At 37.6% G+C, this 15,159-nt stretch overlaps 1 protein-coding gene across 9 annotated transcripts in view; it reads left to right on the plus strand.

Moving 5' to 3' along the window:
- map4k3b (mitogen-activated protein kinase kinase kinase kinase 3b) overlaps positions 1-15,159 on the plus strand; it is a 119,709-nt gene that overhangs the window by 83,594 nt on the left and 20,956 nt on the right. For 5 of the 9 annotated variants that reach the window (XM_007894389.2, XM_007894390.2, XM_042333781.1 and 2 more), the window contains 6 exons: positions 1,546-1,584; positions 1,869-1,922; positions 3,912-3,954; positions 9,112-9,283; positions 11,441-11,565; positions 12,831-12,872. In XM_007894389.2, coding sequence (XP_007892580.1) covers positions 1,546-1,584; positions 1,869-1,922; positions 3,912-3,954; positions 9,112-9,283; positions 11,441-11,565; positions 12,831-12,872 — 475 coding nt within the window. Of the gene's footprint in view, positions 1-1,545; positions 1,585-1,868; positions 1,923-3,911; positions 3,955-9,111; positions 9,383-11,440; positions 11,566-12,830; positions 12,873-15,159 lie in introns of all 9 variants that reach the window. The other 4 variants (XM_042333777.1, XM_042333779.1, XM_042333780.1 and 1 more) reach the window with 2 other exon arrangements.

Below are 15,159 nucleotides of genomic sequence, written 5' to 3' on the forward strand. Positions count from 1 at the left end.
TGTTTGACTGTTCGTAAGTGGGATTGCAGCTTTGCTGAAACTTCAGAATAAAGCCATGATTCCACTAATTAGCAGTCGAAAGCAACAAGCAGAAGATGAATATTAATTGTTTTTGATGTCCTGTGATGAGAAGCTAATCTTTTAATTCCTTTTTTTATGGGAAATTCTATCATTCAATAAACAATGATCCACATAGTAAAAATACTTTGCTACAAAGACACTCTAAAAGGTCAGCATTTTTAAACTAGTCTTTGTCCTTAGCTCTCATCTCTTAGCATTGCTATGGACTAGTTTAGTCATCTGGACATACTTTAGATCAGTCTCTCAGTACCCTTGTTTCTTGGCTGTCAAAAACACAGGAGATTAACCTTGATATGTTATATTGTCCTGGCCATATCATACACACACATTCTTTGCTCTTCTGTCTTTTTGCTCAAAACTCATCCATAGTTGCTTTTTGGCCAATAAAAAAAATTGCACCTACTTCCAACACAGAGAAGGAGCCGAGAAGAGGATAAATATAAAAGCAGATAAGCAAAGAGTTTTAAAAAGTATATTTTTTAAAAGGAGAAATGAGATACAGAAAATATTAAAATTGAAAATTGTAAAAGTTGAAGGCAAAGACAGAAAAATAGGTTAAAGATTGTGGTGGGGAGAGAATGGGAATGGGGAAGAATTGGTGTTTGTTTAAATTGTATTGAATTAATATTACAGTAATAAAGCTACCTCTAATATTTGAATAGCTATTTCCTTCAACAATTTTCAGTATTAAAGAATGTGAGCTGAAAACAAACAGTTGGGCTAGTCCAGGGAAATCCCACTTTAAATTTTCCTATTCACTAAACTGCAGTCATTGTATGAATATGATGATATACAGTATTGCAAATCAAATTGTCAACACTTGGTTCACCCAGTGCTCTGATCGATCAAAACTGAATTAAAACACACATGAATTGCTCATAAGATGCCTTCAGCATATTTTCAAATTGCTCTCCTGTAGATTTACTAACTCAATCAGAAATATTAAGTGGCAGAAAATAGTTGATGTACCCCCATTCCCATTCTACCCCCACCCCAACAACAAAACTATTTTTGGTTCTAGACATTGCTTAAGTAAATCAGGTAATGAGAAATGCAGTTAAGTCATTGCTTTCTTCTGTAAATATAAATTGATCTAAAGAAGACTGCCCCTTAAGTAAAAGGCTGTAACCAATTTATTTGACTGAACTAGTGAACAATTTGTGGCCAAATCCATTATCTGTTAATGGATATGGTTTAAAATATTTTTCTCAAGATTTAATATATTTTAAATTTAAATTGTTCTTATATTTACTAAGACTTATGTATTTAATGAATTTTAGATGGTTTCTGAACAACAATGTTAAATTAAGTCCAACTGAGTAGAATTTTGTAATGGAAGCCATAATCATTATTTTGTTTTCTCTTTTGTTAAGTTTGGTATAAGTATTCAAAAATGCGTATTTGCTATACTGTTTGTTGTTTGTAGGTTCAATAAACTATTCTTTCCTGTTCTTAAATTTAAAGGAGCCTTCTAAAATCAGTCGAAGAAGAACTGCATCAGCGGTAATTTCTTTTTTTTCTTATTAGTAAAATAAAATCTCCTTTTGATGCTTTGTTATATATTACAGTCGAAAGATGTCTGTTTGCCCCATTGCTTGTCAAATTGATTTTGTGCAAGTCTAATTTGCTTGGACTGGAGCTACCTTTCGAAGAATAAAGCATAGAATACAATGATGAACTCCATATAGAACAAGCCCTTAAGGTAGTGCATGCCAGAATTCTTTTAGCCTCGCTGAAATGATTCCACTGAAATCCACTGAGCCATAGTACCTTGTTCATCTCCTTAGGGGACACGTGGCACATTTAGATGATGATGATGGTGATGATGATGAATCTGAACAGTAAGTCTTTTCTTGTTTTAGTTTAGCTATACTTGGTTTTATTTCCATTTCACAAAAGAGATTCTTTCAGAATAATTCCCATTAAATTCTGCATGACATCCTAAAATCATTTTGCAGCACTGTACACTCAATGTAGCTAAACTAAAGTGATATTTTATGGTTCATATCCATTGTGCCTGGCTACCTTTTATTTTCTGTAGCGGTGTCTTATCCACTTACTGTATTGCCACCAAAAGCAAATCATTCAGAAAATTCTTGTCTTGCTGTGTAAGCTTGTTCCTTTTGTTGCTGTATTGCTTCATATAACCATTGTAGCTTCTGTACCCTCTCGAAAGCTAACTTAAGTAGATATTTTTCATTTAATCAATCCCAAGTTGATTTCCCAAAAATTCTTCAGATGTCTGGATTTCCGTGCATTGTATAAATTGCCAATATTGTTATTTGAAAGAGTTTGAAAGAGAAAGCTCGTACAGTAGTTATTTTGGCGACCTGGTTGGATCTTATCCAGTACCAGCTAGACAATGCAAGCTCTAACTAAAGAGTAATTAGATACTGGTACAAAATGTTTGCCAAGGTTTTGCTACGTCAAACACAAAATGGCCTTTAACCCTCATTGAGAAAATGAAATGCCAGCCTGCAGTACGTATTTGCATAATTTTGAGGCCTTCTCTCTTTCGCTTCAAAATATCAAAATGTACAAATATTATAAGTGTAATTCACTTAGTACAATACCAAGATTCCTAATTTTAATGCAAGGAGTAGAGTAGGATTAGCTTGGTTTCTTTGTGAAAATGTGATCTGGGGGCATGGGAGGTACAATCAGCTACTTCCTTAATTTGTCATATGATTTCTCTTTGCTTAATGCTTTCATCTGCTGTGATTATTACATTCATATGGAGGACTAGCAATTGGAAAATAGGTTAAAGATCTGCGGTCAATTTTGACACAATGCGTCGAATGCTGCCTTCTGTGCTCTACATTTCTAACTGGATGAAATGTCATTGTTTAGGTGGGATGCATGGAATTCTCAGCTTGGTTTGGATACTCTTAAGCATGGTGGTTGGGTTTCCGTCTGCCTCCCCAAAAAATGGAATATCATTAAACTATTTAGGTTTGACTGTGGGTTCAAGCTTGACAAGCTCAGGGGCTTGTTAATGCAGGTTTTCTGTTCTGTGATTATTGTACGTTCCAGGTGATCCATAACTGTTCAAATCTAGTTCTCAGTTGATGATGTTTTAGATTCAGCAATTCATAGTCCTCATCTGGAGAAACCCATGACTGGAGCAGAGGATGTACAGGAGGAGATTATATTACACTGTACCCAGCCTTGGAATGGTTGTGTTGGTATACGTTACGAAGAGGAATTCAGTTCCCTAGACATCTCATCACACAAAACAAATTGCACACTTGATTGATTTGATTCGTGAAATAAAACATTAGGTTTATACATTGAAAGCTTAGCATCACTTATGAGCTATGACAAATTGCTAAATTTATCAGAAATTAAAGTAAATGGATAACTCACAAATCATCAATTCAACACTGCATGATTGGTCTCAGTGCAAGTGAAAAAGAGCATTTTCTATAATGGATTTTCAGTATCTAATATGATTGGTGTGTTTATATCCAAAATGGACACTTGACAACTTTTTAGAACTATGATCATTTTATTTTTGTTTATGAAAGAACACGTAGGCATTGTAGACTAGGCATTTTGTGAATTTAGTCTATACTTGGTCAGAGAAAGGTTAGGTAATGGCTGCATTCAGGGCAGGATGTGCAAATGTAAGTCAGAATTTAATTATCTTCTTATTGTCTAACGACAGTCACTTTCTCTTTGAAACAGATATGATTCTTCTGGGAGTAGAGTGTGGAATCATATGCTTACCCACATGAAACCTGCCAATATTATTATGGCCATTTTGAGTGTGATAAGTATTCTATCTACACCTATTGGGTGTCACTAATGGTTTTTATTTGAATTTTTAGCTCCACGTTAAAACCCAGAATTCCACCGCCTCTTCCTCCCAAGGTATGTGACTACTGATCCTATAAGCGTATATCTCCATAAAATAAAGTCTAGCTGTTTTGGTTCTAGAGGCATCCCCATTGTAACTTCACCATTTGTATCCACTTGTGGTTTGTCCTACATTGATATAAACTGGGTCAGAACTGCAGTCATTTTAGTGGCCTTGTAAACAAATCTATAGAAGAGGGCTAAAAGTGTCTGGATGTACACTGCATTGACATGGCAATCACCTCATCTGTTTCCTTCTCCATTTGTACTTGAATTTCACAGGCACTTTGGTATCACAGTTGATCAGCCCTAAAATTAGATCAGTTTCCCATTGAATAATATAATATTTTTTAGTCTTGTTTTACCAGTACATCCTTGCTTGTGCAAACACTTTGCCCTAGCCTTTAATGTTTACCCAGTCCGTCAGCCAGATTGACTTGTACTAATCATCAGTTGGACAGTAAATATACCTTAAGGCACTTCATGAGATCCTAGGAGAAAATTTGGGAAGCTCTACTATCTCGGGACAAGTTTCCTTGCTATACTTTTCTATTATTTTTACAAAAGAAAAGCGACACAATTGCCATTTATCTATGAGCTAGCTTGTTCTATACTTCCCTTACAGTGCTGGTGGAATGTCCTCCTGACGTGAAAGGCGCTATACAAATGTAATTTGTTGTTGGTGGTGGTGGCACTCCTGCAGAGATTTATTTTGCTATTCAATTATCACGTTTTCAAGTTCTAAGTCTGCAAGGTTTTCATTTTTTTTCTCTAAGGCCTTTGTTTATTCATGGGCTATTTTTTCCACACGTATTGTGCATCTATATATTGTGTGCATTGCGCATAATGTACAGATGGAAATTTTTTTTTTGTTCTTCTCCAAATGTGTGCATCAGGTTGGATCAGTTAGTTTTATTCTCACCTCTGAGTTTGAAGGTTGTGAGTTCAAGCCTGCCACTCAAAATGAACTCACAGTCTGTTCTGACAGTACTGTCCACACGTTTTTAAGTGGAAATGTTTTATATAATAATAATCCTAGCATTTGATATAGCGTCTCATCACATCTTCAAGACGTCTCAAAGCACTTCACAGAATATACTGTAAAGTATATGGTGGTGTAAAGGATGGTGATGCGCTGACAGCATTACCATCCAAGAATGCACATTCCACCTTACTAAATGTACCCAAAGTTACTAAGCCAGTCCAAACCTTGGTGTCTTGTTTGACCCTCAACTATCCTTTCTACCCCACATCTGTGCCATGACCTGCTCTGCCTTCCCCCACCTCCGCAACATTGCCCGACTCCACCACTGTCTCACACCACAGGCCGCCAAAACCCTCATACACGCTTTCATTACATCGAGGATTAACTATGCAAGCTCCCTGCTTGTCAGCCTCCCCAACTCCTCCCTCCATAGTCTGCAGATCATCCAGAACTCTGCAGCCTGTGTCTTCTCCCGCACCAGGCTCCGTGACCTTATCAATCCCATCTTCGCACGACTCCACTGGCTTCCCCTCACACAGAGGATACTGTTCAAGATCCTGGTCCTTACCTTTAAAGCCCTCTATGGTCTTGCTCCCCCCTACCTCTGCAACCATCTACCTCCCTACCATCCTGCCCGCTCCGCTCAGCAGGCTGTGGCCTGCTAAACGTCCCCGCCTCGCTCGCCCCACCGTTGGCGAGTGAGCCTTCTGGCTCTCTGCTCCTTTCCCATAGTCCCATCGCCTCGCCCCCTCCCTTGCCTCCTTCAAGACTCATCTCGAGACCCTCTTTGACCGTGCTTTCGACTACCCTGCTTTCCCCCCTGCCCTCCACCTTCTCCGATCCCGACCCCCAGCTCGGGTCCGAAACTCTGACTGTCCAGCGCCTTGGGACATCCTCTCGATGTGAAAAGCGCTATACAAATGTAATTTTGTTGTTGTTAAAGTGAATTGACTGCATATTTTGTGGGCGAAATCCGGCAGCCAATTGTGCACAGCAGTGCCTCACAAACAGTTGTGGATTCATTGATCAATTTGTTATTTTGTTTAAGGAATTATTACCTCTGGAAAAGCGATCCATCAATCCACTAACCACCGGGTTCCTACTTACTGCTAGGTAAACAGAGGCATGTGGAGTAAGGAAACTTGCCCAAAGTTTCGCCCCGCCGGGAATCGAACCCAGGTCTCTTGCTTGCGAGGCGAGTGCTCTAACCACTGAGCTAAAGGACTCCATAAATAGGGACTTCATATACTGCTGAGACTGTTATTATAAGTCAGTAGCAACATAATAAATGCTTATACTCTACAGGGATTGGGTAGCCTAAAGCAATGTGTCTGAAACAATTTCATTTAGTGTTCTCAGTGGGAGCTTGCACATTCCAGTACAGAGGGTTCCTAATTAATGGCTTGAAATATGTTATATAATGGTGTGCAGCAGAAATGCTCAATTCAGGAGTGCATGAAAGGATTGTAATTTGGATTATGTAACCTCTCTGAAGACAACTTGCTAAAAATTATAATTGCTACAAAGAAATAATAAATGTCAACAGCGTTTTCTGAATTAATGAGAAGGCAAAAAAGGCTGGATACAATAAATCTTGTTTCATTTTAATAAGTAAGAAGAGCCTAACCCTAATGTGCTTGATCCTCATTTGGAGCATTGACATACTCATGTGCGCAGTCATTTACTTCTGAGACCTGTCGTAAAAACTGCTTTTGACTATTGGTGTTTTAATATATAGATATGAACTAGGGTGCTTGTTTTCTATTTATTTGACTTAGTAGCAGAAGAATGCAAGCGATCTTTGCTCTAGCTATTACCTCAGATTAAATTCATAATTAAAACCTGCAACAACAACTTGCATTTATATAGCGCCCTTCATGCAGGGTAGTGTCCCAGAGCACTTCTCAGTGGTGGAGCACGACCCGAGCCGGGGGGAGATGGGAGGTGACCGTAGGCACGGTCGAATTGGAAGGTCTTCCAGCGCGACCTGAAGATGTGGAAGGAAGGGGCAAGGAGGAGGGATAGAGGAAGAGTGTTCCAGAGTTTGGGGGCGTAGTGGTTAAAAGCTTGGCCAGAGGGACACGCAGGAGGGAAATGATGAGAGAAATAACATCACATACACATGTTTTCTCATGCTTTGTTTGAAAACTATTTTATAAGCTTATTCAAGTGATTAATAAATATACAAATCCTTGCATTTAATTTAATGCCTTATCATGTCATCGAAATATCTTAAAGTGCTTCATGGGATTTACTGTAAAGTGTAGTGACTATTTGTAGGCAAACAACTTTAGTGAAGTACTGATGATGCTTTATTACAGTTTGCTAAAGGTGCACAGGTTTAAAATCCAGGTTGCAAAGAAAATATTTAAATTTTGAGGTGTTCAAATTGCGAAAGCTGAACATGTGGACTTGGGGAAAGTGCAAATAAAAATGGAAACACAGTAATGCTAAGTACTCCAGCTAACAATGACCTACTCATTGGAATACACCGCACAGCTGTATTGAATATTGCCCACGCTTATTGTAAATCTAAATACTGTCCAAGCAGTTTTTATAAAGTAAAAATGCGAAGTTGCTTGTCTTTGTTTCCCTCCCCTTGTGTTTTGCTTTATTCTGTGTGTATTTCAACTAAACAGTTAGTTATGCTGCCATCTACTGGTGCATTTTGTAAACTTCATTTCTAGACTTAAATTACTTAAAATATTAAAAGATTAAAATTATATTGTGTTGCTGTAAGAGGACAAGAAATACATTTTGAATCTCTGGAATAAACATTCTTAGCTGCTATTAAGAAGGACAATTAGTTGTAAGGAATCACATTGCTGAATATATGATGTAAGCAGTTTTTTCTATTTTTAATTTTCTTTTATATCCAGACAAATGATTTTTGCTGAACATAAAAATAGGATGCCTATTTTGTACTCATGATAGTATTTCAAGAAAAAAAAACACTCTTGATTGATGCTTGGCCACTCCAATTAGAAGTGTGTTCTCAGATAAGATTAAAAGGTTGTGGAGTCTCAACCAGTTTTCTTCCACAGTGGAAAATGTCAGATGTACGAATTCGGAAAGAGTGTATAGATATTTCCACATGAACAATAGAAATAAAACAATTTAAAAAAAATAGAAATATCAAACATTATATTTGAATCGCATTTACTGCAATATACTGAATTGGACAGGTAAAAACTGGTTAAGAAAAGTCAGCATTGGATTTGTAAAGTTTTTTTTAAGAGATCACTAAATTGGTTGGTATGGGAGGTTCAACAGATGATTTGTAGTGTCGAGAGCCTAAATCACGATGAAAGGATGGAAAAACTTAGATTGTGTTCTCAAGTTCAGGTGGTTGAGGGGGTGATCTGATTGAGGTATATTGAAATATCTAAAATTATAAAGGGATTCGATTGGTTGAAAAGTGAGCAGCTGTTTCCTCCAGCAAGAGAATTGAAGACTAGAGGCCATAGTCTTGAACTCAAAGTTAAACCATTTAGAAGTGAAATAAGGAAACATTTTTTTACGCAGCGGGTGGTGGGAGTCTGGAATTCACATCCCCAGAGGGCAATGGAAGCAGTCAATTGAAGATTTTAAAAGGCAAATAGATAAATGCTTGATAGACAGAGGTATCAACAGAATTTGGAAAGAGGGTGGGGAGGTGGAATTGAGTTGTGGATCAGCCATGCTCTTGAAAGTGGAAGAACGGGCTCAATGGACCAAATGGCCTACTCCTGAGCCTATGTTTTCTTTGATCTTTAGAAGCTCATCTTGTTTTTGAGCTCAAGCCTCTCAAGTGGATTTTGCTTTTTAAAGCATATTTTTCATTCCATCTCGAGTCATAAGCTCATGATTTCACAACAGTTCTTAGTATTGAAGCAAGTTAACTGCTTTGATCACGTTAGTGAAGTGGCAGATCACTTGCTTGAAAATTCTTTGGTATTGATGCACTTGGCTGCAGTAGCATCTTGCAGTACTACAATAATAGACTTTTTACTCTGGTTTTGTTTATCTAATATTGCCCACCTCCACATTTCATCAACCAAGAGAGCAAACACAGTAAATTTATATAAGAAGGATATAATTGTAGTCTGGTTTATTTACTTTTACAATCTTGGGATCAATCTGAAAACTATCACATACTCCTGAGGTATTTTTATAATTTTCATAATGTTTTTCTTTTTAATATTCAGCCAAAGTCAATCTACATACCACAAGAAACCTATTGCCCTGAAGAAGAAAATCAAGGAACGATCAAGAGATGTCCATCTGACAACCCCGGACGGCCCACCTCACAAGTTCCACCAAGACCTCCCCCTCCCCGGTTACCCCCTAACAGCAGTTACGTCAAGAGCAGTGCTGTAGGTAATGACAGTGAGAGCTCCAGTGACACTGAAGAGTGTGCAGAAACCTTTAAACAGTTCAAGAAGTGGCTGGAAGACTCGCGTGACAGGGCAAATGAGAGTAAGGCATTTCCAGTTATTGGCTCCCCTGCAAAGCGGGGAGAATCAAGGCAGCTATTCATTTCCCTAAAAACATCTTTGTGCTTTTTAACCCTGTATAACCAACCCAGATGCAGCTGAAATATTTTATTTTAACCTTGGCTTGCATCTTCCTCCCTATCACATCAGGAACCTTTTTATTTTATTTTGCCATAGTCTTGTACACCTCACAATTATTGGTAACACCAATGTACACCTTCCCACATTGTGTTTCTATATTCAATTATGATAGTCTGTGAGCACCATACTATGGATTTCACAATTTCTGTATCAATGGAATAATTGTTTTTATTGAGATTTTTAATCAAAGAGAGGTTTGTCATCATTCTGGGGATACTTTTCAAAAATATTGTGATTGGTCCAACATTTAGTATGCACTGACATTTGTTGTTTGTGAAATCCACTTGATGTTTAAAATTTTAGTCGATCCTAGCAGGAATGTCATTAATTTGTCATTTTTAAGTATCTAATTTATGTTGCGATGTAAGCAATTACCCTACCAGTAATGCCAATATAGCCCCCCCCCCCCATACCCAGGTTTGATTATATGTTTTATATAGGTCAACAGCAACTGTCTTTAGTGTAGTTTCTAAAAACAGAAACAACAAACTGTTGGTTCTATAAATTGTCCTGGCGAGTTTGGGAGTGTGTGCGAGTCATGTAAGTTTTAAAATATAATCATTAAAACCAAACTGACCTGTTTTCCTTCAACATATTAGAACAGAAATATGTGTGAAGTGGTAGTCTTGACTTCTCCTGGCCTTTTAAATTAATATAAACGGACAACAGTGTGCTGTGATTTTGAATTTATAGCAATTTCTTAATTTTGCAGCGTTTTATTCAATATTGATTCTCAGAGCCAGCAGGTTGGGCTTTTTTTCTTAATTGAAGAAATTGGTGTTGGGAACATGGTATTACAACTTGTGCTTCCAGTCATTCTGCTTTGCTCTTCCTTTGCTAATGAAAGTATGCAGAAGCTGGTGAGAGCACTTTGCGCCTGATATTGTTTTGTTGTTGTCCATGATATTCCCTTTCCTTGTGTGCTATGAAAATTATTTTCATTATTTTTACCAAAAATTCTCCTGAAGCTTGCATTGTTTAAACTAGATGTTCAGAGTGTCATGCAGAACTGAAATGTTGGTTCATATCCTTGACTTTCATTCAAACCTAAGAATAAATTGATTCAGTTATATGATTCAATCATAGGGATTTTTTTACCACTGGAAAAAGCTAGGAGCCCCAACATTCTCATTCCTTTTGATTGATCCCTGATGCTCACGTTTGCAAAAACATTTGACCCCTTTTCTCCAATTGCTTCTTTAATCTATTTGTGCTATTTGCTTCCCTAATTTCCCTAGTTTATTCTGCAAGGCCCTTATTATAGAAAAAATAGTGGTGGCATACTCAATTCGTACCTGAATTCCTGCAAGGAAATATAAAACGGATATTCCTGTGAGTATTTTATTCCATTAGTTTTGTGACATCTACTGTACACTACTATGTGCAGTTTTGGCAGTCTCAGCACGTAGTTTTCCTGAAGATTCCTAAAAACCAAGTCATAAAGAAGATCCAGATTTCAATATCTCTGATCGTATTGATAAATTTGGCTTCAACACCCCTGGCATGGGTAGGGGTAAATAGATGAGAGTTCCAACTTTTTTATTGCTATTTTGTGACCTTTGTGCCTGAGGAAATTGTCTTATCATTCGCCTATACTCAAACGTGAAGAATGGTTACTTGAGTGAGATAGCAGAAGATGTTGCACATGTGGAATGGTACCTCACCTGAGTTATCAAGAATTCGAAAGAAAGGAGAAAATTGGAAAAGGTGAAACAAAATAAAAATTATTAGGTTTATAATTCATCTTGAATTTTTGGTTTTTATAATGCAAATTCAGTTCTCTGCATGAGTTAATGTTTACAGCCTTCTGCGAAATGGATTTTTGGAATAATATATAAACTTCATATCACAATGACGCTTCTGTCACCATATTTACCAAAAATGTATCTATTCTGTTCAGGCAATGGAGTGAATTCTGCACAGGTAAATGGTGAAAAAGACAGTACCCAGTCTCAGCAACAGCACGAAAACAAAAGTAGTAATCCTCCTGGGGTTCCACCAAGGAAAGATAGAAAGGACATTCCCGTGAGTATTTTGTTCTATTAGCTTTGTGACATCTTCTACAGAGTCTACATTCATTAAGTGAACCTTTGCAAATAGATGTTTTATTTTAATTACAGCATGCCCTTGCTCAGGTTACTATTATCAACAAGTATAAAAGCAATAAATGCATTTGGGCAGGGTGACCTGTGGACTATTTCTTCTATTACATTAAATTGGGAAGAAATTCTCTAATATCTTGTCCAAAAAAGACAGTATTTGTATTATGTTCTGTTCTTTTTTTAATTTAGTGTTTTGGAGCAGAAATTATGAAAGCCACATAATTTAGTTGAAAATATTCTATCTTATTAGACCCCTTTTATGCATACCATGTCACTTTTTTTTAGATATTCACTCTCCTTACCACAGGAGTTGCACTTCAACTAGTTCTGTATTTGACTGACAATGAGTATTTTTTTCAGAATACGCCAGTGCTGTTTCTCACAATGAAGAGGGCAGCATTCTGCTTGTTGTAAAATACCACCATGTGAGAAATGTGTTTGTCTGTAAGCGAAACAACTTACAGAAGATGGAAATTGGGATATTAATCAAAGCTGGGGTTCAAATAGAAGCTAGGATGGATTGGAATGCATTATTGTATTGATAGAGTAATACAATATTGCAGGTCAGTTCTCCACTGGTTCAGTTGGTTAGATAACTTTTGTCGATATGAACAATACATTATGAAGATGAATCCTGGTGCTTGCTAATTTAGCTGGGGCAGCAGTGAGAGGACTGCAATTAGCCTCAACTCTGTATTGTGTTGGGGAAATATCAGCCGGGGTTCCCACTTCTAAAGGTATCCAGTATTTCTTTTTGAAAAGTGTTCATCATGGATTATTGGATCAGGACACCAGGAGAGACTCCCTTATCTTTTCAAATAGTGCCATGGGACTTTTTATATCCACTTGTACAGGCAGATGGGACCTTGTTGTAACGTCTCATCTGAAGAACAGCACTTCCAGCAATGTAGGGCACTCCTACCACTGTTTTGGAATGTAAGCCAAGCCTATGAATTCAAAATGGAGTGGAGTCCTGTAGCTCAGTGGTTAGAGCACTCGCATTGCAAGCGAGACACCTGAGTTCAATTCCAGGCAGAGCGAAACCTTGGGCAAGTTTCCTTACTCCACCTATGCCAGGCTGACAGCTTCAGCAAGGCTGACACCTTGCAGTACTACTGATTGCCATCCAAAATGATTAATAGAGTTAGGTGTATGAATTTGGATTTACAATTTGTTTTTTCCCTGCAGAAACCCATGAGCAATGGTCTTCCTCCAACACCAAAAGTGCATGTAAGTATCTCATCTTAATTTTTTGAAAAAAAACAAATCAGCTATCATAGCTTTTTCTGAACTGAACTTTAATTGGAAAGTACACTAAATCCTCTTTCTGTTGATGTAGATTCCATTAGTTATATGTTATAGATAAACTTTTTTTTTAAAAACTCCCCAAAGTAAACTTTCAACATTAATTCAATCCACTGATTTATTTATTTACTATTTGCTGAATACCTGAAATTTCTATTGCTTTTCATAAAATTCCTCTAAAAACAAAAAATTCTAAAACAATGAATTCTCAACTTGATTTAGATAGCTGTGAATAATGTTTATTTTACGATAAGTTATATTGCACCCTTCACTGATGATAAGGTTTCGACGCACCTCACAGGTACAGTATCATATCCCAAACAGGGGAGGTGATGGTAGGTACAGTCCAAGTTCTTCAGCAGGATTTAAGGGACAGATAGAGAGGTGGTGAGGTGGAGGGATACAGGATGGAAGTTCCAAAGGGTAGAGGCATAGTTCTTTTAGCCTTTCTGGCCCCACTCTCTGAACTCCATCCCTAAATCCCTTAGCCTTGACCCTTCCCTCGCCTCCTTCAAGTTCCATCTCAGGACCTTCCTCTTTGACTGTACCTTTGGTCATCTTCCCGCCCCCATCCCTCTTGGACCCCACCCCTCTTGTATTCAACCTCCAGCCTGGGCGCAAACCCTTGATTGACCAATGCTTTGGGATGTCATCTTGACATGAAAGGTGCTACTTAAATGTAATTTGTTGTTATAGTTGCTATAGGCTCAGCCACCAATGATGGGGTTGGGCCTTGCAGCAGCCCCGAGCTTGCTGAACAGGTTCGGGAGGTGGCGGGGAGAAAAAGCAGAAATTTCAAGTGCCTAAAAGTGCTTAATCACTTCCCTAAACGTACAGAGTGCAAAGTATAACTGCGAACTTCTAAATATAACATTTTCAGTTTGAAAATCTCACAAGAAGTTTTTAACATTATTAAATATGGCAAAATAATAATATTTTTTAAAAAAGCAGCATCTAACTAGATAAATGAGGTTTCAGGTTCGGAACAGTGCATAGCTGAGAGTATTAAATGCATGTTGAATTGATACTTGCAGTGTAGAATCAGGTGGATTCTTCAGGTGGATGCTAAAAATCCTGTGGCACGACTTGAAAACAAAATGGTATTCTGGTTAACCATCCTCCAGATTAATTCATTTTTTCTGTTTGCTGAACTTTGCTGTGTGGAAAAATGGCTGCCACATTTGCCTGCAAAACAGCTACACTTAGCAGTAATTAGTGAAAGGTACTACAAAAAGGCAAGGTCTTCTATTACCATTTTTCATTTTATATTATACCTTGCATATCTGTCAAATAGATATTCTAGGAGTTGACCTATGGATTGATTATTAACTGTTGACCTAGATTTGCCACTTCAGTGATCTGAGAGTGTTTAAAGAATTGCAGCTTCTAATGTCGAGTTATTCCACCGTTTGTAAACATGCAAATACTAACTGACTAACTCAGTCATCTAACTATACAGCACATCTCTTGCACACCGTAACAACACTGGGTAATCCTGTCTTTTCAATGGGATTCTGTGTAATGATCACAGGATTCAGACACTTATCCAGAATTAATTGCGATCCATCCAGACTCCATGGGTTGCATTGTTTCAATGTAGTTTCCATATCAAACTGGTATAAAACCCGTTGTAGGGTGTTAATATAATTTCAGGATGGAATTAATACAATTGAGTGGCTGTACCATAAACTGTGTTTCACTGCAGTCAAGTTCAGTGTAATAAATGTTAAGTTTAACATTTAAGTACTGAAACTGTAACATACATTTAAAAGTAAATGTTCACGAAACAGAATGCACTATCACTATCCGACATCAGCAACTATTTGCATACTTAAGGTTCATATATTCTCTCAGTTTTTATCAGTTTTCAGCCTTTATTAATTAGCGTTAGTTACCAAAGCTTGAAAGAACCATGCAGGTCCTTATCTGTGGTCTGTTAATTGGTCAGCTCCTTTTTAAGTTGTGTAGTGGCGGAACTTGCATGATGTTTTCTGTTGTCTTCATTCTTTGACTCTTGAAATGACTATACTAGAATGAGGAACTCATCTTTCTCTGTCTAAATTATCTTCTATGGGTGCTAACTTATTACCTTATCTCCTCCTTTCCCTTCCACTAATTTCACTGGATTGTAGTTGGTTTCCATGGGCACACCAACCAAGTACAGTCGTTCATTTGTGAGCATGAAGCCTTCAGCCTTTCTAGGAACTCCATC

The sequence above is a fragment of the Callorhinchus milii genome, unplaced genomic scaffold (assembly GCF_018977255.1).
Source record: "Callorhinchus milii isolate IMCB2004 unplaced genomic scaffold, IMCB_Cmil_1.0 Scaffold3, whole genome shotgun sequence".
In the NCBI taxonomy this organism is placed as follows: Eukaryota; Metazoa; Chordata; class Chondrichthyes; order Chimaeriformes; family Callorhinchidae; genus Callorhinchus; species Callorhinchus milii.